This window comes from Alligator mississippiensis, chromosome 10 (genome assembly GCF_030867095.1).
Source record: "Alligator mississippiensis isolate rAllMis1 chromosome 10, rAllMis1, whole genome shotgun sequence".
NCBI classification, from domain to species: Eukaryota; Metazoa; Chordata; order Crocodylia; family Alligatoridae; genus Alligator; species Alligator mississippiensis.
In genome coordinates, this window is record NC_081833.1 from 4,927,865 (window position 1) to 4,950,287 (window position 22,423).

The 22,423-nt window shown below is 49.5% G+C and overlaps 1 protein-coding gene across 7 annotated transcripts in view; it reads left to right on the forward strand.

Annotated features, from left to right (window-relative positions):
- The window catches only part of ACACB (acetyl-CoA carboxylase beta), a 58,342-nt gene that overhangs the window by 25,695 nt on the left and 10,224 nt on the right, over positions 1-22,423 (forward strand). For 4 of the 7 annotated variants that reach the window (XM_014598472.3, XM_059713395.1, XM_059713396.1 and 1 more), the window contains 30 exons: positions 155-316; positions 566-729; positions 2,041-2,191; positions 2,295-2,398; positions 4,125-4,206; positions 5,484-5,629; positions 5,761-5,911; positions 6,108-6,242; positions 6,752-6,898; positions 7,272-7,460; positions 7,935-8,035; positions 8,403-8,491; positions 8,574-8,698; positions 9,318-9,431; positions 9,550-9,663; positions 10,502-10,591; positions 10,773-10,891; positions 11,098-11,121; positions 13,428-13,565; positions 14,200-14,299; positions 14,406-14,513; positions 14,686-14,742; positions 15,202-15,243; positions 15,341-15,556; positions 15,767-15,922; positions 16,780-16,983; positions 18,358-18,513; positions 18,902-19,024; positions 19,993-20,262; positions 21,386-21,483. In XM_014598472.3, coding sequence (XP_014453958.2) covers positions 155-316; positions 566-729; positions 2,041-2,191; positions 2,295-2,398; positions 4,125-4,206; positions 5,484-5,629; positions 5,761-5,911; positions 6,108-6,242; positions 6,752-6,898; positions 7,272-7,460; positions 7,935-8,035; positions 8,403-8,491; positions 8,574-8,698; positions 9,318-9,431; positions 9,550-9,663; positions 10,502-10,591; positions 10,773-10,891; positions 11,098-11,121; positions 13,428-13,565; positions 14,200-14,299; positions 14,406-14,513; positions 14,686-14,742; positions 15,202-15,243; positions 15,341-15,556; positions 15,767-15,922; positions 16,780-16,983; positions 18,358-18,513; positions 18,902-19,024; positions 19,993-20,262; positions 21,386-21,483 — 3,875 coding nt within the window. The other 3 variants (XM_059713397.1, XM_059713394.1, XM_006264182.4) reach the window with 3 other exon arrangements.

The following is a 22,423-nucleotide window of genomic DNA, read 5'->3' on the forward strand; positions in this document are numbered from 1 at the left end:
GAGTTGAGAGAGGGGAAGGAGCAGTGCCCCGTTACCATTCAGTCAAACTGTCTCGTCCCTCTAATTTTGGTGCCTCGTTCCTTAAAAAAAAAAAAAAAAAAAAAGAGCTCTGAACCCTTTCTTGTTTTGTCATTTCTACTTGGCACGCATGCAGATCGCAATGGGTGTCCCCTTGCACCGCATAAAGGACATTCGAGTCCTGTACGGAGAGGCCCCGTGGGCTGACACGCCAATCTGCTTTGTGAATCCAGTAAATGCCCCAGCGCCAAGAGGCCATGTCATCGCTGCCAGAATCACCAGCGAAAACCCCGAGGAGGTGAGAGGCTGCAGCCCTGTTCTTAAAGAGTTCCTGCTACATGGGATCAACTTTCTGGGGTGGAAAGACCTCGCCGTTAGTCTTGGAAGAGTCCTCTGTTTGATAAAATAGTTCATTACTGGAGTGACTTCCAGTTGAAATCTCCCAGGGCTAAAGGAATCCTCATTAAAGAGCCATCTCTTTCTCTGGGATTCCCTTTCTCTGGTTCTTACTTTCTTGTGTGCTTTCTAATTCTTACCCCAAACTCAGGGTTTCAAGCCGAGCTCGGGGACGGTGCAGGAGCTGAATTTCCGAAGCAACAAGAATGTCTGGGGCTATTTCAGCGTGGCAGCAGCCGGCGGCTTGCATGAGTTTGCTGATTCCCAGTTCGGGCACTGTTTCTCTTGGGGGGAGAACCGCGAGGAAGCCATCTCGTTAGTACTACCCCTGACCGTAAACTTTCTTTGGGGGCTCCGCTCTCAGTGAACGCTGCTTCCAAAATGCCTGGCTTGGTCCCAGGCGGCAAGTGAATACTTTCAGCTGCTTTGAAGAGTGTAGTTGTAGACTCCTGTTAAAGGGTAGTGCTGGTTTTTTAGTATGGGACCCTCCTCCCCAGGCTCCAGGCTTTAGGGAGCACGCAGAATTCCTTTCATTCTGTGTCATGTCAGTAAGATTTAAAACATTAGTATGTGCTCCCAAGGCCAAAGACACCAGGCGCTCAATGTTGCACTATTTAGCAACAGAAAATGATGTCTTTTGCTCTAGTTTACGTAATTCACTGCCACCTACGTGTATGCTATGCCAGCCCTGCATGCCGTTTTTTCCTGTGCATACTGTACGCTGCTTTCAAACTGGGCCCTTCGTTTGCCAAAGCTGGCTCTGGAAAAGAGAGAGGTTAAAATGCACTGAAATGCTGAGTATCACCAAAAAGCACCATTTATTAATTAGGCTGTTCTTAAGAATGGATCTTCACTAGTGCTAGACACATGCTAAACTTCAAGTATATGCTTAAATGTTTTGCTGAACTGGGACCTTCAAGTGCTCTGATGTTACACAAAGCTAGAAACTAAATGTGCAGAGCAGATTAATAGCAGGGACTCTGAGATGTTTCTTAACTATAAGGTATGTGTCTCTACAGCGATAGAAGTATTTGGTGTAGGATTTTAGGGTACCAAAGCAGAATCCTCAGCCATCCAGATTCTGCATAACTTGCTGGAAATCTCTGCTGCATCATGAGAGTGCTTTACACGTCGATCTAAGTCAGTGATTCTCAACCAGGGTGCCATGAGATCCTTTCAAGAGTGATGTGGGGTGGTGCACAGTATTAGTGTGGTGAGGTTTACAAACACAAGTCATAAGAGAAGCGGAGACATTTCAGACAGAAATCCATAGTGTTGGTCTTTCTGAGTTCTTTGCAATAGAAAAACTGCTGGTTTTGGTAGGCAAAAAAAAAAAAGTGTGAAAACTAAGAGCTGGCATTTTTCATGGGGTGCTTGGAATCTAAAAAGGTTGAGAACCACTGATATAAGGCCCACATGTCTGCATATTTCAAAAGCAGTTACTTAACACCTGTGTACCAGGCAAATCGGATTTGGGAGTCTCTGTGGTTGGAAACAAAATGAGAGGGAGGGGAGCAGCGATTATCGTGCAAGCCCAATAGGGCTCTGAATCAGTGTGCTCAGGTCTGACCGAGCCCACGTGTCTTACGAGAAGCAGCCTGAACAGAGTAGCTCTTTCTTTTGAAGGAACATGGTTGTAGCATTGAAAGAGCTGTCGATCCGAGGGGATTTCAGAACAACAGTCGAGTATCTGATCAAGCTGCTGGAGACCGAGAGCTTTCAGAACAACGAGATTGATACTGGCTGGTTGGACCACCTGATCGCTGAGAAAGTGCAGGTAGAGAAAGTGGAGCACGGCCTCTCCCTCCTGGGCCATCCTCTTCCTTCTCACCTGGATCCTCTGCCCCATGGTACTGAGAACCTTGTTCTTTTCCCCCTAGGCCGAGAAGCCTGACACCATGCTGGGTGTTGTCTGTGGTGCTCTGAACATAGCCGATGCCTTGTTCCGGACCTGCATGACCGAATTCTTGCATTCACTCGAAAGGTAAAGTACAGCAGGTTTGAAGGACTATGGAGATTGCACCTGAAACAGGCAGGAGTCCAGCTGTTGACTTCAGCAGTAGTAGGCATGTGTAGGGGGCATGGCATTAAGTGCAGGGTTTGACAGGCTGTACCCGGGGATCCTGAAGACATTTCTGTGCTTCATCTGGCTCTGCCACTGACTGGCTGAGCTAAGGCACTTCAGCTTCCTCTGCCTTGGTTTCGTCTTCCATCCTTTTGCCTGTCTCATCGGATCAGGTTGCAAGCTCTTTAGAAGTGAGAGTGCATCTCACTGCATGTCCAGTGCTGCCACATCTAGCACCCTTGGAAAAGTATTAAGAATGTCCTATACTGAATACAGGCAGACAAGGTTCTTTAGGTAAATCTGATATGTTTTATTAGACCAACTCAAATAGTTAGAAAAATCCTTCTTTGCAAGCCTTCGGGTATAAATACCCTTAGTCAGGCTAAGGAAGCATTTACAGTTGGTGTGTGCTCTTCCTGGATGGCATGAATAGTAAAGAAGCCAGAGGCTGATATACAACTGCAGATGCTTCCCCAGCCTGACAAAGGGTATTTATACCCAAAAGCTTGCAAAGAAGAATTTTTCCAACTATTTGAGTTGGTCTGATAAAAGATATCAGATTTACCCAAAGAACCTCGTCAGCCTATGTCTTTAGACCAATGGCTACAACATATGCCCATATATTGAACACATGGCTTGGTTTTCCAGTTTTCTCTTTACCTATAGAGTAGTAGATTTATGTGTGTGATTTGAGCCCTTTCGAGCTGTCTTGTGGTTGTGTGCTTTAAGGTTAATCGCACATGATATTCCTATTGCAAGTTTCCACCTTTGACAGCAGAGGGCAGGACCGGCTGCTGTTATGGAACGATCAACCCAAGGAAAGTTAAAGCAAGGTGCAGAAAGTTTTGCCTCGGGAATACATCTCTCTTCCCTGGAGCAGATTAGGGAATTAGCAATTGCAGGACTTGTAGAGGCGAAGACAGATCAGTGGAGGGAAGGAAACTGGCCTTCAGAGACCTAATGGTGTCTGCAAAGAGTACACTACAAAGGAAAAGCCTGGCTTTGCACTGCCTTGCACCTGCTTTGCTTTTTGCAGTTTAGGCAACTGGACTTGATCAGACCAGTCCCTTGTGCCTTGTCATATTGATGAATGAAGAGCGGCTTATAAGGAGTCACTGGCTTGCATTTAGTATTTGTTTTTTGGTGGGAGAAGTTGGTTTGGGTTTTGCCGTGCGCCGTCTCCCAGGCATTCTCAGGTCTTCAGAGTGAGGTGCTAACCAAAGCCACGAGAGTTTTCAAGCCTGGCACAAAGTCCCTTCCCCGCTCAGCCGCTGAACATTCATTCTTGGATGCCCGTGTGATATTGTCTCATCAGCTGCCTTGTCCCCATCAAGGTTTCTGAGCCATACAGGACTCATGGGATGCAATGAAAGTCTTCTCCCACCATTTGCAGTATGCCTTTATACAGCAGAAAGAAGCAAGAGTGGGGCTGGCAGGAGCCCGAGATGCCATTTTTAATTCCCTTGCAGGTCTGTCTTTGGAAGACTTCCCTGGCTTCAGCCCTTTCTGGTCTGAATCCATTGTTTTTGTCTGTACATTGAATGACAGCGGCCTATTTGAAAGCAGCACCTGCCCACTCTCTTAGCTGGACTGATGCTAATAGGCTATAAAGCATGTGGTGCCTGACTTTATCTTTGCCTTTCAGGGGACAGGTGCTGCCAGCAGATTCCCTGCTGAACATTGTAGACGTGGAGCTCATTTCCGAAGGGGTGAAGTACGCTCTCAAGGTATAAACGGCGTCTCCGTGTCATCCATGTTGATGTTGAGACTTTGGCAGGCATGTAACCCGTGTGGAGTCGAATCCTCTCGGGCAAGCACAGAGTGGGCATCTTTCAATAAAAGCTGCAGCACAAATGTTGCCCTTCTCTGTTTAGACATAAAGAAGAAACCTCATTTTAGTTGAGTCTGTCCTTACAGAATAGATGGTTTTCCTGCTCTCAGATGGCCACTAATCTTACTTTCCTGCCGGACAGGAAGTGGAACATAAATGGTGCCATATTCTACATGGACTGTTGGTCTGACCCAGCACAGCACTTCTATTCCACTGAGGGTGAAGTTACACATTACCCTTAGCCCACACTAAGTGTGTGGAGTGTTAAGTGGTGGTAAAGTCAGAATGTGCGGTGAGCAGTGCCGTGTTAAGGGTTAATACCGTGTCTTGCCCGCACAGCTCTGACTTGCCATTAGAGGTCTATTGAGTAGGGTTTTAGCTAGGATCCAGGATACCTGGCTCTATCCCTGCTCTGGTGCAGGGGAAGCAGGCTGGGAGCAATGCATCTTGGGATGCTGGAGGACTGGTAATTGTTCGTTTTATCTCCATGGAACAGCCTGAAGTTACCCTAATATGGGCTGAGTAGCTCGGAGATACCCTTTGCCTGAAGTAGTGTCACTTTGAGATGCTCAGAAGACACTTAGCACGAGGTAATGCGTTACAATATTCAGACACTTGCGTAGTTAGTGCCCTTGGTATGGTGTAAGTGTAACATGTAATTTCACCCCAACTGTGCAGCAGGAAAGTAAGACCAGCCAGACCAGTGGAAGATCAGGCAGACCTACTGGTAGCTGTAAATGTAGAACTAGGCTAGCAACGCAAGCGCTAACTGTAGGGATGGACACATGTACACGCAGGGGCCCTTGCAAAAGAGCTGGATGAAACAGTGTTAAAGGTAGAGCAGTTCTGCTACGCTTGAATCGTTCTCAGCTCATTTACACGTGACAACTGGAACATAACATCTGCTCCACGTGTACATGCATCCACCTTACATATGCTGGAGTATCAGAATGCCAGAGAGACTGCAGCATGTCCTGCTCTGGCCAGTACAGAGCAAGAGCCCTGCTTCCCCTGTCATCCGTATAGGCTTAATGCAAAGCAGGCGAGTGGTACGGGCCAAGGGGCAGATCCCTGGGGATGCCAAGGCATTGACAACTCCCACAGGCCTCAGCAGAAAACATTTGCAGTCATTTTTGTGCTGCTGATGTCTGCCTTGGGGAATCTTTCTAATAGGTTGCCCGTCAGTCTCCGACAACGTACATCATCATAATGAATGACACCTACCTTGAGATCGACGTGCACAGCTTGAACGATGGCGGGCTGCTGCTGTCCTACAATGGTAACAGTTACACTACGTACATGAAGGAGGAAGCGGACCGGTAGGTCAAAGATTGAGTCCCACGTCCCCACGCAGATTTCTTGTTGAGCTGGCAAGCTGGCACAAAAGCCGCTGCCTCTGTGGCAGGCAGCAAGCGTGTTAAGTAGTAACAGAATTTCCTCTGTCCTTAAGATACCGCATCACCATCAGTAATAAAACATGTGACTTTGAGAAGGAGAAAGATCCGACTGTGCTGAGATCACCCTCTGCTGGCAAACTGCTGCAGTACCTTGTGGAAGACGGAGGCCACATCTGCATAGGGCACAGTTTTGCAGAGATTGAGGTAATTGGCTAAGAGCTTTCCAGTCCACATGGTGCATTGAAAGGCATCCATTGGGTCTGTACACTCCCCCAGCAAAAATAAAGCCAGGTTGATCTCGCAGCGGTTGCAAAGATGTGATTGTATCATAGGCTCCGGGTGTTGCGTGGATGCTATTCACTCATGACACTCTATGAATATTCCACCAACTCTCCTACAGGTGATGAAAATGATAATGCCCCTGACTGTAGAAGAATCTGGTCATATACATTATATACAGCGGCCAGGAGCGTTGCTGGAGGCAGGCTGTGTCATAGCCAGGCTTGAGTTAGATGATCCTACCAAAGTTCATACAGTGAGTATCTTTGCTGGGAGAGGTTACTTACCTATTTACTTGATCCACCTGCTCTTCTTCAGCCTGTGCCCACCTCTGACACTGTCTTGTTGTTGTTGTTGTTGTTCACTGGAAGCTTTAACACCCTAAATGTTTTGCGGTGATGTGGAATTTGAAGGTCCGGCCTTTCTGTAGACATCCTTGGCTAGTCTGCATCATACTAAGCATAGATGCTGTGTCAGCCAGAAGGGAGGTGAATCATTCAGACTTTACTGAAAACAGCACAACTAAGGCCTTCTAGGTTTCCCTAAGACTTCTGACTGACTGATCGACTGCACCTTCCACTGCATTTTTAATCAAAAGTGTAATCAAAAGTGATCGGCCTCTCCATCCCTCTGCTGTAGCTGGAGGAATGTACCATGAGTTTCTACTTGTTAGCTTAGTGGCATCTTGGCTCCCTTCTCTCCCCTCTCCCCTGCTTCTTGCATGCCTGGAGGTCCAGTGCTTCCTTTCTCTCTGCCCTACCTCAGGCCCAGCTATACAAAGGTGGCCTCCCAGCTCAGCAGACATTGCCAATCACCGGGGAGAAGCTGCACCAGGTCTTTCGTAACGTGCTGCATAAGCTGATCAACATCATGAATGGGTTCTGCTTGCCCGAGCCGTATTTCAGCACCAGGGTAGGTGCTTTCCTGTAACAGCCTCCGCTGCTAATTTGCATAGGTGCTCAGAACAGAGAGAGGATGATTTTGTAGCAGACAATACGGGCCTTGTCTGTCAGGGATGCCGTGCAGTCGGAGCCACCTACTGAAGTCAACCAGTGCTCAGCATCTCTGAAAATTGGTCCTGAGGGGACTTAAAACCAAGTGTGGAGCCCTGTTCAGTGGGGGTGGGTGACCACTGAGAAGCCATCCTGAGCTTCACTGCACTAGCCCTCCTGATCACTTCCAAACAGGACTGCAAACATAGCCATTGCAGGGCAAGATTGTTTCCCTTGGCTTTTGCCAAGAGATCCAATGGCCCCTGTGCACCATGGGTCTTTATTCTGCTTAGGCAAAAGAATGGGTGACCAAGTTGATGAAAACCCTCTGGGACCCATCCCTGCCCCTTCTGGAGCTGCAGGAGATCATGACAAGCGTCTCTGGGAGAATCCCTCCGTCAGTGGAGAAATCTGTGCGAAAAGTGATGGCCCAGTATGCCAGTAACATCACCTCTGTGCTGTGCCAGTTTCCTAGTCAGCAGGTAAGCAGCCTCGCAGTCTTTCATGTTCCAGTCCTTCCCTAGTGGTTTTTACATATATCATAATGTATGTAGATTTATTATGAGTTGGGAGGTCCCAAGAATGGGAACTGTGAGTGGACATTTGGGGTAAGGCATGTATATCTTTGCTCCAGTGGAGCGTCTCATTGACGCTAACTGAATTGCTTACATGCACGGGGATAACTCACACGGGTTGAGGCACTGGTATAAAGGAAGCAGCTTCTGTTTAAGGGCTGGAGGTTTCCTGGGGTGTCTGGCAGTTGGGTTCTTTGGAAACCCAGCCAGAGTTCAAGCTGATCAACATCTCTTAGGCCCTGGGTATTGTAGCATCTTCTCTGTCTTGGATACTGCTTCTGAAAGGGCAGGTTCCTTCTTGTATGCCAGGTTTGTCCCAGACTGTTGGGCTCACGTTAGTCATTAGCTGCTTCATTCCAGCATTCCCTGTGTTTTGTGCAGATCGCTAGCGTCCTGGACAGCCACGCAGCCACTCTGCAGAGGAAGGCAGATCGGGAAGTCTTCTTCATGAACACCCAGAGCATTGTGCAGTTAGTCCAGAGGTGAATGCCTGCCTGCCTGCCTGGGCTGCGTCTTGCTCTGCGGTGTGGGAAGTTTTCAGGCAGGCGCTAGTGCCGTCTGTAACAGCCTGTCCTATGTGGGAGGGTTGGAGTGATGGGAGACCAACTCTAGCCTGCGCTTCAGGGTCCCCAGGGGAATGCCTTGAGACACCTACCACTTGCACAGTGGCAAGACCTCATCCTCAACTCAGGAAGCCTTGTTTCCTGCCAGCTTCCCCATGAGAGGAGGGGCCTGCTCCCACCCCTGGACTGGCTCTGTGCTCCCGGCCCTGGAGCTTGGCTAGTGCCATGATGCGCTGGCTCCAAGCCACAGCTCCAGCCGCCAGCCCTCTCCTCCGCTCTTCCTTAGGTATCGCAGTGGCATTCGGGGCTACATGAAGTCAGTCATGCTGGACTTGCTGAAGAGATACTTACAAGTGGAAACCCAGTTTCAGCAAGGTCAGATGAGAGGGGTGGCAGGTTTGCCTCTTGGCTGGTGGGCACAGATCTAACCGCATAAGGTGTTTCCTTTCCTCCTCAGCTCACTACGACAAATGCGTGGTCAACCTGAGGGAGCAGTACAAGCCTGACATGACCCCAGTGCTCAAGTGCATCTTTGCACATGCCCAGGTGGCAAAGAAAAACCTTCTTGTAACCATGTTGATTGTAAGTAGACAGAACGAGCTCTCTTAGACAGCATGGGCATCTGGTTCTTATCCAAACTGTTCTGAAACAAACTGTAGGGTGCTTACAGCTAACCCGGGAGGGAAGTCCTGGACATGTGGAAACTAAGCAGTAACAAAGAAGGGAAGGGAAGCCCACTGTAGTTACAGTTTTATGCAAAGGCTCTGTTGTCAGTGCAGTGCAACGAAGTGTATATGGCAGGTGAGGACTGGGATTAAAAAGTGGGAGATTCCTGAATCTGTCTTGTGCGCAGCTCGATAGACTACTGCTGCAGACATTTTACAGTATTTTGATCTCAATGTTATAGGGTTTCTCCCTCTCCCTTCCCCCATCTGTATGACACCTGCTTTGAATTTGTTTGCCCGCAGCCCCTGAAAGTGTCCTTAATGGAGTCTTCAGTACTGGAGCCTTCGTTAAAAAAATGCCCCTTCTTCATACCACATTCCCGGTGCTGACTCTGGAGCAGGCTCCTAGTCTGTGGGTGAAGAGAATGAGTCCACAGACACTCAGGGCACATGAAGGGATACAGAAAGCGGTTCACGTGCAGCAGTAAATGTTAATGAGAATGAATCTGATGCTGGAAGGTTTTTCCCTCGCCTAGGATCAGCTCTGTGGCCGAGAACCCAACCTGACCGACGAGCTGGTGGCCATTCTCAACGAGCTGACACAGCTCAGTAAAATGGAGCACTCCAAAGTGGCTTTGAGAGCCAGACAGGTCAGTACGTTGGCTGGCTGTACACGGTATTGTCCAGCAGGGTTGTTTCCACCCTGGACCCACAACCCTGCCTTTCACCTCCACCTCAGCCGTTCACCTCCTGTCTTTTCCCTCCTAGGTGCTGATTGCATCTCACCTCCCTTCGTACGAACTGAGACACAACCAGGTGGAGTCCATCCTCCTCTCTGCCATCGATATGTACGGCCACCAGTTCTGCCCTGAAAACCTCAAGGTTGGGATGTTCTTAGTGTTGTGTGTTGAAAGCAGGGACTTTTACCTCCCAGCATGAGGAGGTGATACGCTGTGATATTTGGCTGGAAGCTGTTTATTAAAAAGCCTTCAAGGCTTGTGAATCTTTTCTAGCTTTAGCTGTCAGTTTTAGCCCATATCCAGGTCACGTGAAAGGTTGCTTGCTGTTAACTTCCTGCAGAAAACCCCCACCGCCCAGGATCACCACTCTTATACCACTCCCTGAGGGGTGTGCAGGAAGCTAAGGGAGCTCTCCCTTTGGCCTCTGCCACACATTGCATATATTGTGCAATTCACTGATCAGTCGTGCAATAAATTTAGACTGGCTGCAGGTGCAAGGTAATTATCACTCCATAAAAATGTCTCCATCCAGCTCTAAGAAGAGCCAACCAGCTACCAAGTTAGTGCTTGAAAATGTATAACAACTCTATAGCTGATTTGTATCCAGTTTTAATTAGAATGTATGGCCAAGCCCTTTTTGCATAAGACATGCCCCTCTGTCAGAGAACTGGTGCTGAGCACCTACACAGAATGAATCCATCCCTCAGCTGACCTTGTCCTTCACCAGCAGTCAATGCCAGCCATTTCTGAGCCCAAAACATGGTGTTCCATGTTTGCACCAGTCCAAAACAGGCGTCAGGCCAGGGCAGACCTCTCAAACCTCTGGGACTGTTTGTGGCCAGTCTAGCAGAAGGAAGCTTGCAGAACACAATGTCTTGCAGCCGTACCTTTCCTCTCTTCCTCTGCTTTGCCATTTGCCATGTCTCATTTTAGCCTTTTTTTTTCCTTTTGTCACTCCGGGTCCTGTTTTGTCCTGATAGAAACTGATCCTCTCAGAAACCACCATCTTCGACGTGCTGCCCGTCTTCTTCTACCACACAAACGAAGTGGTGCGCATGGCAGCACTGGAGGTAAAGGTTGAATTGCGGGGTGCTGGATGCCTCTTAATTAGGAGCGGTGCTGTCCAGAGAGCCTGAGGCACAGGGAGTACCACCAAGAGAGACAGTGGTGCTGTTCGCTTTATTGGCCGGGGGGCTAGGGGGGACCCCACTCTTATTCACAGTGTAAACTCCCATCCTCTCCTTTCACCAGGTGTATGTGAGGCGAGGCTATATTGCTTATGAGCTGAACAGCCTGCAGCATCGCCAGCTGTCGGACGGCACCTGTGTGGTGGAGTTCCAGTTCATGCTGCCATCATCCCATCCAAACAGGTAGGCATGACTTCTGTGTTGCCCGGTGCTTGGTGCCGAGCTATTCCTAAGGAAACACCACTGCTCTGGCTTTACCTCTCCCTTGATGGGACTTGATTCAGTCTTTGCCCGGTGGGATAAAGCCCCTCTTCCATCTGGGGTGCGGGTGTTGGGCTGGCTGGGTTCCCTGCTCCCACTCATGGTGTTGTTCAATGCTCTGATTGCAGAGGCTGCATCCCTACTTTGAGCAGGTAGAGTGCAGAACTTCTTCTTTGAAGCATGAGAAATGATTATTTGTTGCTCTATTAATGCTTCCTCAAATGTGCCCATTTCTCTCTCTCTCTCTGTGCCCCCCGAGCTTGCTGGCTGTTGTTAAAGTGCTCTGCTCCCTGGCTGGCCAGGCAGGACAAGCTCTTCCAGAGTCAAGCATCCGTACTAGAGATGGGCAGAAGTTGGCAGTCTCTTTCTCATCCCTGTGGCTGAGCAATTGTCACTGTAGAAGCCAAGATTACAGCAAAGCTTAGGGTGCCTCGAGAAAAAGAGCTGGTACATTGATAGCCCTTGATTTCAGAACAAGGGAGACAGCGGGGCATGAAATACTCAGCACTGGATACATAAGGCCTAACAACCCTGAAGTCCTGTGCTGGCTTTTGTCCTTGTCATTTGGCTGGGGTTAGGCAAGAGAGTTTTCCTGTGCAACGGATAGACTCAGGGTGGTGGAAGGTTATGCAGCAGTTGAGCAGCAGAGCTACAGTATGACTAGTCACCCAGGAGTACGGTATGACTAGTCACTAGACTAGTCACCCAGGAGTCCTGAGTGCCAGCCCTTGGCTTGGCCCATTACCTTGCAGAGTAATACTGAGTGGGTTAAAATAGCACCAACAGTCAACATCAGCCATCATCAAGCCCAAAGTATGGTGTTCCACATTTGCAGCAGTCCAAAATGGACTTTAAGCCAGGGCAGACCTTGGACCTCTGGGACTGTTTCTGGCCTCAATGAATTAACTCTGCTGCTGACTTTGGAGTCTGCGTCGTTGTCCTAAAAAAATCGCAGCCCTGCCGATTCTCCATATCTCGTCTCCCTGCCTAATATGACATGATTAGAGCTCTATTAATACCAGTGAATCCTCATCATTTTGTATTAACCTCTGGCATTTTGGACTAACTGAGGTAACGGACAAGCCTGTGGAGAGAAGGAAAAGGATCTCATTGCACAAACACCCTGAGCAGAGGTAGGTGAAAGCAACTGCATGGTGCTGGGGAGAATTACTGAAGTGGGCCTAGCACCTCACCCCAGTGGAGAGAGGGCATCTGCCTTGCTCTGTGGCATCGCTGGTCTTCAGAGAGATTCTGTCCTTTCGGTAGCCCTCCTCTGCCAGGTTGTGTCAGTGACCAGAGGACTTTGAGCAGTAAGAGTAGACTGGATCCCGAGATGTAGTCCTTCCCTCTCTGGTGCAAGCCCTGGGTGATGAGAAGGAGTAGGTTACTGGTGCTGCATGACATTTTTGAAGGCCCAGGCTGACACCAGTAGCGTTCTTACACAGGAAATGATGGAGGGCACTGAAGAAAGAAGAAGTTGTGATGAGTCTCCAGAGAAAGGGAACCAGCAATTCCTAGAAATTGTCACTGCCCGAGAAACTTGGGAATCAGAGCAGGGAGGGTTGTTCTAGGAGGAAAAGCAAGTGTCCAGCAGAGGGTGGGACGAGCGTGCTGAAGGGGAGCACGGGCTGCGGTGGGATAGGCTCCTGTGCCTTTGTCCTCCACTAAAGGGACTAGAATAGCCGAGTTGCAAGTGGCTTATTGCCCTCCAACAGGCTTGCTGCTGGTCAGGCCCTGCTCCTCCCAAAGCACGGCTGCCGTTGGTGCTGGCAGTCGAAGCCTTTCTGTTCTGGGCATTACACCCAGTCTCTTCATATCCAGTGAAAAAGCTTCTTCCTGAGTAGAGCTTGTTGGCTTTTATCATTACCTCCAGGCCGGGCACGAGCTCGACATTCCACCAGCTAGATCTGCAGCCAGGTCTATGGTGCTTTCAAAGAAATACCACGTTTTCTTGCTTTCAAAAACACCAAGAAAGGCCGAGGTACCCAGCCAGCAATTAAATGCACATGAACTGACGTAGCAGCCAGCAGCCTAATAAAATAAGAAAGTTAATATAGCCCCACCATCCGGCGTCCCCTCTTTGCTGGAAGCAGCATGCTGTCAGCTCTCCTCAGAAACCCCGTAGAGCTGCTGGCTGCGTCAGAGTGTTTGACTGGATCAGCAAAGGGCTTTTAAAAGAATTGCGTTAGCTAAATATGCGTCTTTTTGTTTGGCCTGAACTGGAAAAAGCAAACCAAAACAGGCATTGGTGCCTTAGGAGTTAGCATAGAGGGGATACCTCACAGAGCACCAGCCCCTATAAGAAGAGGGGGAAGGAGTCCTATGTAGATAATCTTTTATCTTGTTTTGAATGAAAAGGCCTTTTTCCAGGGGATCTGCTGTCTCAGTCATATCCCCCGCTGTCTGTCACCTCTCTGTGAGCTGGGTCTCATTGTCCTGTTGTTGCGTTTTTGCGCAGGATGTCTGTCCCTGTCAGCATATCAAACCCAGACTTAGCCCGGCATAGCACTGAGCTCTTTATGGACAGCGGGTTTTCTCCTCTGTGTCAGAGAATGGGCGCCATGGTGGCTTTCAACAGATTTGAAGACTTCACCAGGTAAGAGAAGAGAGAAAACCTTCACTGCCCGTTGCTTTTATCCAGACACTTCCAATGGGTGCATGCAGCACTATCCTATTTGAGAATAAAGCTGGATTTGGGGCCACAGGCTAAGCAAAGCCATCTTCAGTCAGGCAGTTAAAATGCCCGTGGTCCTGCCAAAGTTGAGTGTTAAGCAGCTGGAGAAGAAGCACCAAGCGCGATGACTAAAAGTTAGGGCGGCAATGGTCCACATGTTGCTAATCCTATTAAACAAGGAAAAGTCAGGCACTTGAGCACATTTGCCCACTGGGTAAACGCATGCACCTGAGCATCTGGCCATTGGGCATCTGAGCATCTGGCCATTGTGTAATGAATGCCTTTATTCCCTCAACAGCCTTGGGATCTCAGGAGCTGTGGCACAGGGTAGTTTAACAAGCAACTTGCCCAAGACTGCATTAAAAGTCTGTGGCAAAGTCAGGCACGGACACCAGGTCCCCTGAATCCCAGTCCAGTCCTTCTCTCCTGGTTTCCAGTCCCCAGCGCCCTTGGCCCAAGTAGTTCAGCTTTTGTGGAAAGCAGGTTGTGCACCAGGAATTCTCCAGCTCCTTGAGGTCGTTGACTTGTTCTCCACCCCCTGCTTGGGTCCCACTAGGAACTTCGATGAAGTGATCTCTTCCTTTGCTGACCCACCCTCTGAGAGCCCCTTGTTCAGCGAGGTGCAAGCCACACTCTACGACGAGGAGGACAACAAGGTACGACCGCGGGCTGGCTGCTCCCACAGCCCTGGGGGCGGCGCAGGCCGAGGACAGCCATTGTCTCCTAGGCATCTGGCTTGACAGCTTTGTGCGTTGTTCTCAGAATGTCCGAGAGGAGCCCATCCACATCCTGAACATCGCGATCCAGTGGGTAGAGCACCTCGAGGATGAGAAGCTGGTGCCCATCTTCAGAGCTTTTGCTCAGTCCAAGGTCTTGTGCTTTCCCTGTGCGCTGGGTATTTAGTGCAGCTCTCTCAAGAGGTCTTGCATTGGGGTAATGCCTCTGAGACTTGTCCGCCTTTCCTCCTGAAAACATTTAAAATTTCCCTGGGGTCCTGAAGGCCTTGCCAGTGACACAGTATTTATCTCCTATCTCCATATAGAAAAACATCCTGGTTGACTGTGGCCTCCGGAGAATCACGTTCTTGGTCGCACAGCAGGTCAGTGGAGGAGAGGACGTTTTCCATCGCTGAATCGATTTGGTCGCACTGGGCTTATACATCCGTGCCCTTGAGGGTTTATTAAGAGTGAATAAATGACTGATAGAGGTCACAAGCAGATCAGAGATACAAGCTAGAGATGGATATAATAGCAGCTCAGTGGAAGGAGTTAGAGCTTGTTAGGCTGTGCATCAATCAATAACTCACCTAATTGTGTTACATTATTATAGTAAGGATTTCCTAGAGTGGAAAGCTTGACCGTTGCTTTACTAACTCTGACATTTTTTTGTTGTGAGAGGTGAGTTAACACAGGTATTTCAGGTTGCTTTCTCTGCTGGCTTTACTATTTCTTCTTTAATTTTTTTTCCCCTAGGACATCCAAGAAATGACAATTTCTTGTTTGAGGGCTGACTTAGTTTTACCAATATGTCATTGTCTTCCCCTCCTCTTCTGTTACAGAGAGAATTCCCGAAGTTTTTTACATTCAGAGCAAGAGATGAGGTAGGGCTCCCTTGTCCGAGGTCTCTCATATCACGGTGGGAATCAGAGGCGTTCTCCCCAGGTCGCATGGGATTGTGTTCTCTTTTCTCTCTTCCAGTTTGCAGAAGACCGGATTTATCGGCACTTGGAACCAGCCCTGGCCTTCCAGTTGGAGCTGAGCCGCATGCGTAACTTCGACCTGACCGCTATCCCTTGCGCCAACCACAAGATGCACCTCTACCTGGGGGCTTCCAAGGTGGCAGAGGGGGCAGAAGTGACTGACCACCGGTTCTTCATACGAGCCATCGTGCGCCACTCGGACCTTATCACAAAGGTAACGAGGGCACAGCAGCCGATGTGCTGTGGCTTGGAACGGGTGCTACATTGGTCTCTCTTGTCCGTGAGGTCTTTGCAAGGGGCTGGTAGAATGGGTGATGATTTGCATGTGTGGGAGCTGAAGGCAGTGCTTTGCTCAGAGTAACCGGATTAGGGAAAAGTCCCTGTCCTCAGTGCGGTGGGTTTGTTCTCTCTGGCCCCCTTGCAGGAAGCCTCGTTTGAGTACCTGCAGAACGAGGGGGAACGGTTGCTTCTGGAAGCCATGGATGAGCTGGAGGTGGCCTTCAACAACACGAGCGTCCGCACAGATTGTAACCACATCTTCCTCAACTTTGTGCCAACTGTTGTCATGGACCCCTCCAAGGTGAGCCCTCCCCGGTGAACGGGGGCTTTTCCTGCACAGAGGTTCTGTGGGAAGAAGGGATCACAGCGGTGGCTTGTCATAGGGGCAGTCACTGGGGGGAGCGTGGCTTCCCTGACATGCTGCTGTCCCGTGCTGGTATGTTCTCCTGCCAGCCCTGATCCAATACAAAGCTGTAGGGTTCATGCCCTTGGCCTCAACCCAGCATTTATGGGCAACATCACTGAGCACTTTACCTCCCATGCAGTGTGCATGGAGGGAATGTAAGCACTGCTAACTCGGGAGATACCGAGATCTCTAGTGTTTACAAATGAACGAGCATTTTATAAGTAGACCTGCAGGAACTGGCAGGTAAAATGGCTGCCCACCAGTGATGGAGGTCAGCATTTGGGTTACACCCTGGTTCTTCCCCCCAACACTGGCTTGGCAGCTGCTAAAGAAGCAGCACTGTCAGGCTCCCAAAAAGAAGGGAGGGAGGAAAAATATCTCGCACAAAGAGGTTTTTCCATTCAGGGCCAACAGATAAGGCAGGGTGTGGTTCTCTCTTGCTGGGAATGTCTTATAGCAATGCCGGCCCTCAGAGAAGAGAGGTGACAGCGTGAGACCCAGCCGTGGTGCACCTTGCGTTTTCCTTTGCTGGTGTGACTTTAAGTTGTCTGCCAGTCGTGTGTGTGGGTGTGTGTGTGTAAACCGAAATGAGGAAGGGCAAGGGGTGCTTCTTGGCTCAGGCACATGTGGGCACGTGTTGCCCAGAAGGGTGTTGTCCTGCTGTCGGGAGAATGGAAGGCATGTCTGACAGGAGCCATTTGAGATGTTGCCACTCCAGCAGCTCAGAGCGTTTCTGGCCCATGTGTCCCCAGATAGAGGAGTCGGTCCGCTCCATGGTGATGCGCTACGGGAGCCGCTTGTGGAAACTGCGGGTCCTGCAGGCGGAAGTGAAGATCAACATCCGCCTGATGCCGACAACCAAGGCAATTCCCATCCGCCTCTTCCTAGCCAACGAGTCTGGCTACTACTTAGATATTAGTCTCTACAAAGAAGTGAAGGACTCCAGCACAGAGAATGTGCGTAACTAATCCTGGAGCAAATACTTGGTGTGAACCAGCCAATAGTCCCCACCTTTGCTTAGGCTGCTTGTGTCCCCAGGCTTCCTTCTGGTATTTAGGGATGCCCGGTTGCTGAGGGGTTGGGCTCAGCTGAGGCTTCTAGAGCTGGGTACTGCTGGGTCGTCATTCCTGCAACCACTGTAGCAAGTCCATGGCCGAGCTGTCACTAAGGGTGCAGACACACGTAACAATCGAACCCTTCCAAATGGCACTGATTAGCGACTGGTTTGCAATTGCATGAAGTGCTGTGGCTCTGGCACCGGGGGTGGGAAGGGCAGCGCTCAGCCAAGCATGCCTTGCAGGTAGAGGGTGGGAAGTGCTTGCATCCATGTTTTGGGAGTCCAAGGGAGTGGCTGGGAGTATTTTGACATGTCTGCCTTCCCTTCTCTCCTGAGTTCAATAAACTTCAGTAGTTTGCACTTGACTGCAGTGTGCTTGCATAACTTGGGGAGGGTGTAGGGGGGTGCTATGACCCACATTTTTGGGCCCCCAGGGGCTGGGGAGGTGTTGGTGAGGGGCCACGGTTGAGCAGGAAGTAAGGGCATATAAGAAAGATAGTGTTTATTGAGTGGGCAGTGTCGTGGGGCACATTGATAAAGAGTGCCAACAAAAGGGAAAAAAAAGGGGGGAGGTTGTAGCAGTTGAGTTCTGATTGCATACCAGAGCATTTAGTTGCTGTCGTTTGTGTGGGCTGAAGAGCAGTGCAGTGTGGGATGCCTGGAGGACCAACCAGATGTATGTTGTGGAATACTTGGTATCTGCACATAGATACTGAACCAGATCACAGTGATCCAGTTCAAAATAGTACTTGATTTTCCAGGTATGCTTTTGAACCATTCCAAGTGGCTTTACATCAGTTTAAACAGGCTTGTGCATCTGTCCACGTCAGGTTTCAGCTGCATTAAAACTACTCTTTAAGTGTTGCACATGTAAGCTGCACTCTAGTTGCTTCAACCCACAAGGTGCCATTGGGAATAAAGCTCTGCTTCTTTTGCTCCACTTGAGCTCAAGGAGACACGCTGCCTGCGCTTAGCTGTATGGGATTTAGGTCTCATGTCTAGGCAAGTGCTAAGACGGGGGACAGACGCAACTAGGTTGTTACAATACTGGCGGGGATGTCCATACCAACCAGGGATGCTGCTGTGATGCTCTTGAGTCTGGTCCTTATTATGAGAATGGCGAGATGGAGTCTGTTATCACCAGTTTCGTAGACCACAAGCTTTCTAACATATCAAAGCAGCAAGCTGTACCCCACTTCTGAGTGACTGCCTTTTAACTGATTAATGAGCAGTCGGTGGGTGGGGGGGACACTGACTCCACCCTTCTCTTTAGATCATGTTTCACTCCTACGGAGACAAACAGGGGCCACTGCACGGGATGCTGATCAACACGCCGTACGTCACGAAGGACCTGCTTCAGTCCAAGAGATTCCAGGCACAGTCTCTGGGCACGACCTACGTGTACGACTTCCCTGAAATGTTCAGGCAGGTCAGTCATGCTAAGGAGCAGTTTGATGTATTTCCATGATCTATTTTCTCCTTCTATGTCTATCCATTTGGGGCAAAAAACAACTCTCCTTGCTACGCTTTATTGGCCTGGAGAACGCTTTCTTGTAGGCAAGATGTTTTCTAAGGCACAAATCAGCTCGCACAAATCAGCAGAGCCCTGCTGAAGCAGCACCAGGTGTGAGGAGCTCAATAAGAAAGTCCCAGCATGAAGAGAAACACGGCAAAGTCAGGCTGGCAGCAGTTCAAGTCCCTTTACTTAAATGACTACAAGGCTGTCACATGGATGCACATTTGCCAAGCAGCAACACATGCTCTCGGCTCCATCGGTTTTGTTTGTGTTAATGGCCTTGACTCTGGTCCCTCCACAGGCTCTCTTCAAGCTCTGGGGCTGTACAGAGAGCTGTTCCAAAGATGTCCTCACCTACACTGAGTTAGTGTTGGATTCCCAGGGGCAGCTGGTACAGATGAACAGACTCCCTGGTGGAAATAAGGTAGGAGCAAGATCAACAGAGAAAAAAAGACGGGAGCGGTTGAGGGGCTGAACTGGAAAAGGGAGCAGCGTGGGAAGAGCTGAAGAGAACAGTGCAGGGAAAAGGAGAGAACGGAGGTAGAGAAGGAAGCAGACGCTAAGGGCAACACAGGAAAGGATTCTGTGATGGGAAGGGAGGAGGGAGTGGAGTGGAGCCAGTACTTTGAACAGTGGAAGAAAGAGGTGCAAATTACTGTAATACCCATTGACTCTCATGCAGAAAACCAACTAAGCATGGCACCCAATGAAGAATGTGCAACTGTTTCTTCCTTTTAAGTAGAAGACAGTAGATTTTCACCTTATAGACTAACCAAAGTAGAGATCTCTCTGTCTCCTTTGGTTCATCTGTAAGGTGCAAATCTACCCTGCCTTCCATTTGGCTTCAGACTATTACAGCTAACTACATCTCTCTTCCTTTTAACTCAGGACTGTGGCAACACGGGGTTTCCCCCCCGATTTAGTCATTAGACTAGGAGGATTCGAGTACATTTCTCAAGCTCGGTCCTTGTCAGTGTTGGGCGGTTTCTCTGACATTTTAGGCTGGAGGTTGTCTTCTCGCCTGGCAGGACACTGTGTGTGGGGTTCACTGCATATTGTGTCTCAGAGACATGAACTACCAACGGTGGTTGCCAACTTAGACGGGGCACTTTCATTGTGAAGCTTTGGCAGCCATGACTCTGATTAAGGATGTGTTTCTGCACCAGAAATATCCCTGATTCCCAGATGTTCTTGCCAGTTGCAAGAAGCCTCAAGTGGAACAAAAACTTGGCCTGAGTTGTGTTTTTAAAGTACGGTGAATGCAGCTGGGAGTCCGGGGTGTAGGGAGGGCCATTAATTGACCTTCGAAGAGCCAGAGAGGAGCCCCCTGCCATGGCATGGTCCACCCCCCCGGAGAAGCCCCCCTCCACAGCCGCCTGTTGTTTTGGGCAGGTGGGGATGGTGGCTTTCAAAATGAAGCTGAAAACCCCCGAGTATCCGAGCGGCCGGGACATCATCGTCATAAGCAATGACATCACGCACAAGATTGGCTCCTTCGGACTCATGGAGGACCTCCTCTTCCTGAGAGCGTCGGAGCTGGCCCGTGCAGAGGGCATCCCCCGCGTCTACATTGCGGCGAACAGCGGGGCACGGATAGGGCTCGCCGAGGAGCTAAAGTACATATTCCAGGTGGCGTGGGTGGACCCTGCCAACCCCAACAAGGTGTGTACATTTGTCCTGCTGTGATCAGAGGGAAAATGACCTCTGTGACAGACATCATTTAGGAATCAAAATGGTAAATTAATGAGGAAATAGCTCCTGTGAGGTTAAATGAGCCTGCATAGCCACAGTGTTGCACTGTAAGCACACAGGTAGGGCTGTATCCACTTCCCTCTTTGCTTATGAGAAGACCCCTCTTCCTCTGCATGCCCAGAGACCCTTCTGCTCCTGTGTGGTGTCTGGTCCTCCTATAACCAGGTGGGGAAAATGGAAGATAGAAACCAAAATGCATCTTTGGAAGCAAGCAACAGGGCTGAGCTTGAAGTCAGGTTTTTAAAGGGGGGTTAGGCATGTGCCTGCCTTTGAAATCTTGGGGAAATTAGGAGCCTGGATACCTCTCTAAAATGTGATCTTTTGCCCTTCTTCTGTCCGAGGGCTCAGACATTACTGTAGTCAGAAATTACAGTGGGTGGGATTTTCAGATGCTGAAATGGCCAAGGGAACCCTGGCCCCATTTCTCCAATATAATTTAGAGCTTTCAGCCTCATTGAAAGGTCACGGGACACTGAGTTTGTGTGTCATTTCAGTGCTTGCAGCTTAAAGGCTCCCCAGTTAGTCCCAGAGCCTCTCACTGAGCATCTGCATATGCTCTGTTGTATTGGAGATGCATACACTACTCAGCGGTTCCCAAACTCTGACAGATTGTGCACCGCCAAAAACGATACAATCTTAAGTGCCACCAGCAAATGTTTGTCATATAAAGTAATTATATTAAGTCTGTTAACAGGTACCACTGACAGGTTGTCTGCGTACCACTGGTGGTACCCATACCACAGATTGGGAACTGCTGTGCTACGTCACTCTTGAGCACCTCTGCGTAAGGTGAAATTTTGCGTGTGTAGCTCACACACAGGTAAAACTAATGCTGTGTGCTCCTTAAACATCAGTTGGCAAAGTAAGTGCCCAGTTTTAGGACAGGCGATTAGGATTTTAAACTACCAATCTGTAAAAACATAACTTGCTCTCCGAGCTCCCCAGACTTGTACCACAACTGACTCCAGCTTTTGGGGGGTAGCAAGTTGCCTGTGTGAAAGAATGAGCTAATTCTCTCCCTCTCTCTTCAAAGGGGTTCAAGTACCTGTACCTGACCCCGCAGGACTACACGAGGATCAGCTCCATGAACTCGGTGCGCTGTGAGCATGTGGAGGAAGGAGGAGAGTCCAGGTGAATAAAAAGAAACTCAAGGCAGTGTCTTATCCTGGTTTGGAAAGGAAAACTGGCTCTTTGTGGGCAGAGGTTCATGGGGATAATGTTTCTCTGTAACAGAAGTCAGCCAACACATAAACAGGTTATGAAGAGATGGGGGCCAATTAAAGATCGTGTCTGCTGGGGGAAGGGCAAGAACAAATTGGCTTAATAGGCAAGAAAGAAGCTGCGGATGATATGTTAGGAACATTTCCCAGATGCTGAGGCTAGTGAAGTGGAGGCTAGTGAAGCGTCGGGCGGGTGTGACAAACTTTCACTGGTGGCTCATGAGCATGGTCTATGCAGGCACCTGATGGGAACAGTCTAGCTACATTTAGATCATCGAGGGCTGCACTAAATGATCTCTGGAGGGCACTCCCAGCCTGACCTTTCTGTGAATCCGGCATGTGGGCATCAGTGCCAGGAGGAAGGACAGTGCTCCAAGTGGATGTTCCCCTGCAGGGAAGGGTGTCAGTCCTGCTAGCTGGTTTCTCCATCCTGGGATTTCTTATTAGGGACCGAACACTTGCAAAATGTCTGCATTTGTGTAGGAGCCGCTTGTCACGGTTGCTAGCTGCCTTTAAAGTGCCTTTCAGAGTGCCCTGCCATCAAGCACTCTGCTGCTCATGGAGACCCAGTGGACATCCTGTAGACCAACACCATCCATAATGTTCTTTAATAAAGAAAACGGGGATGCCAACCTAGTTGTGAGGGCGCCTGTAGCTGGTTGCAGTTTTCAACAGGCAAAGCTGTCACTCCTCAGTTATCAGGAGTATACTGACCCACCAGAAATGGAGCTAGAGGTGGGGGGGTTAGGGTAACGGCTAGGAGGTGCCTGTTGCTACATCTGCACTGTCTCCCAGTGGGCTTGGGCGTTCGTCTGACCCAACTGTACGTTTGCAGTGGACAGCTCATAGCA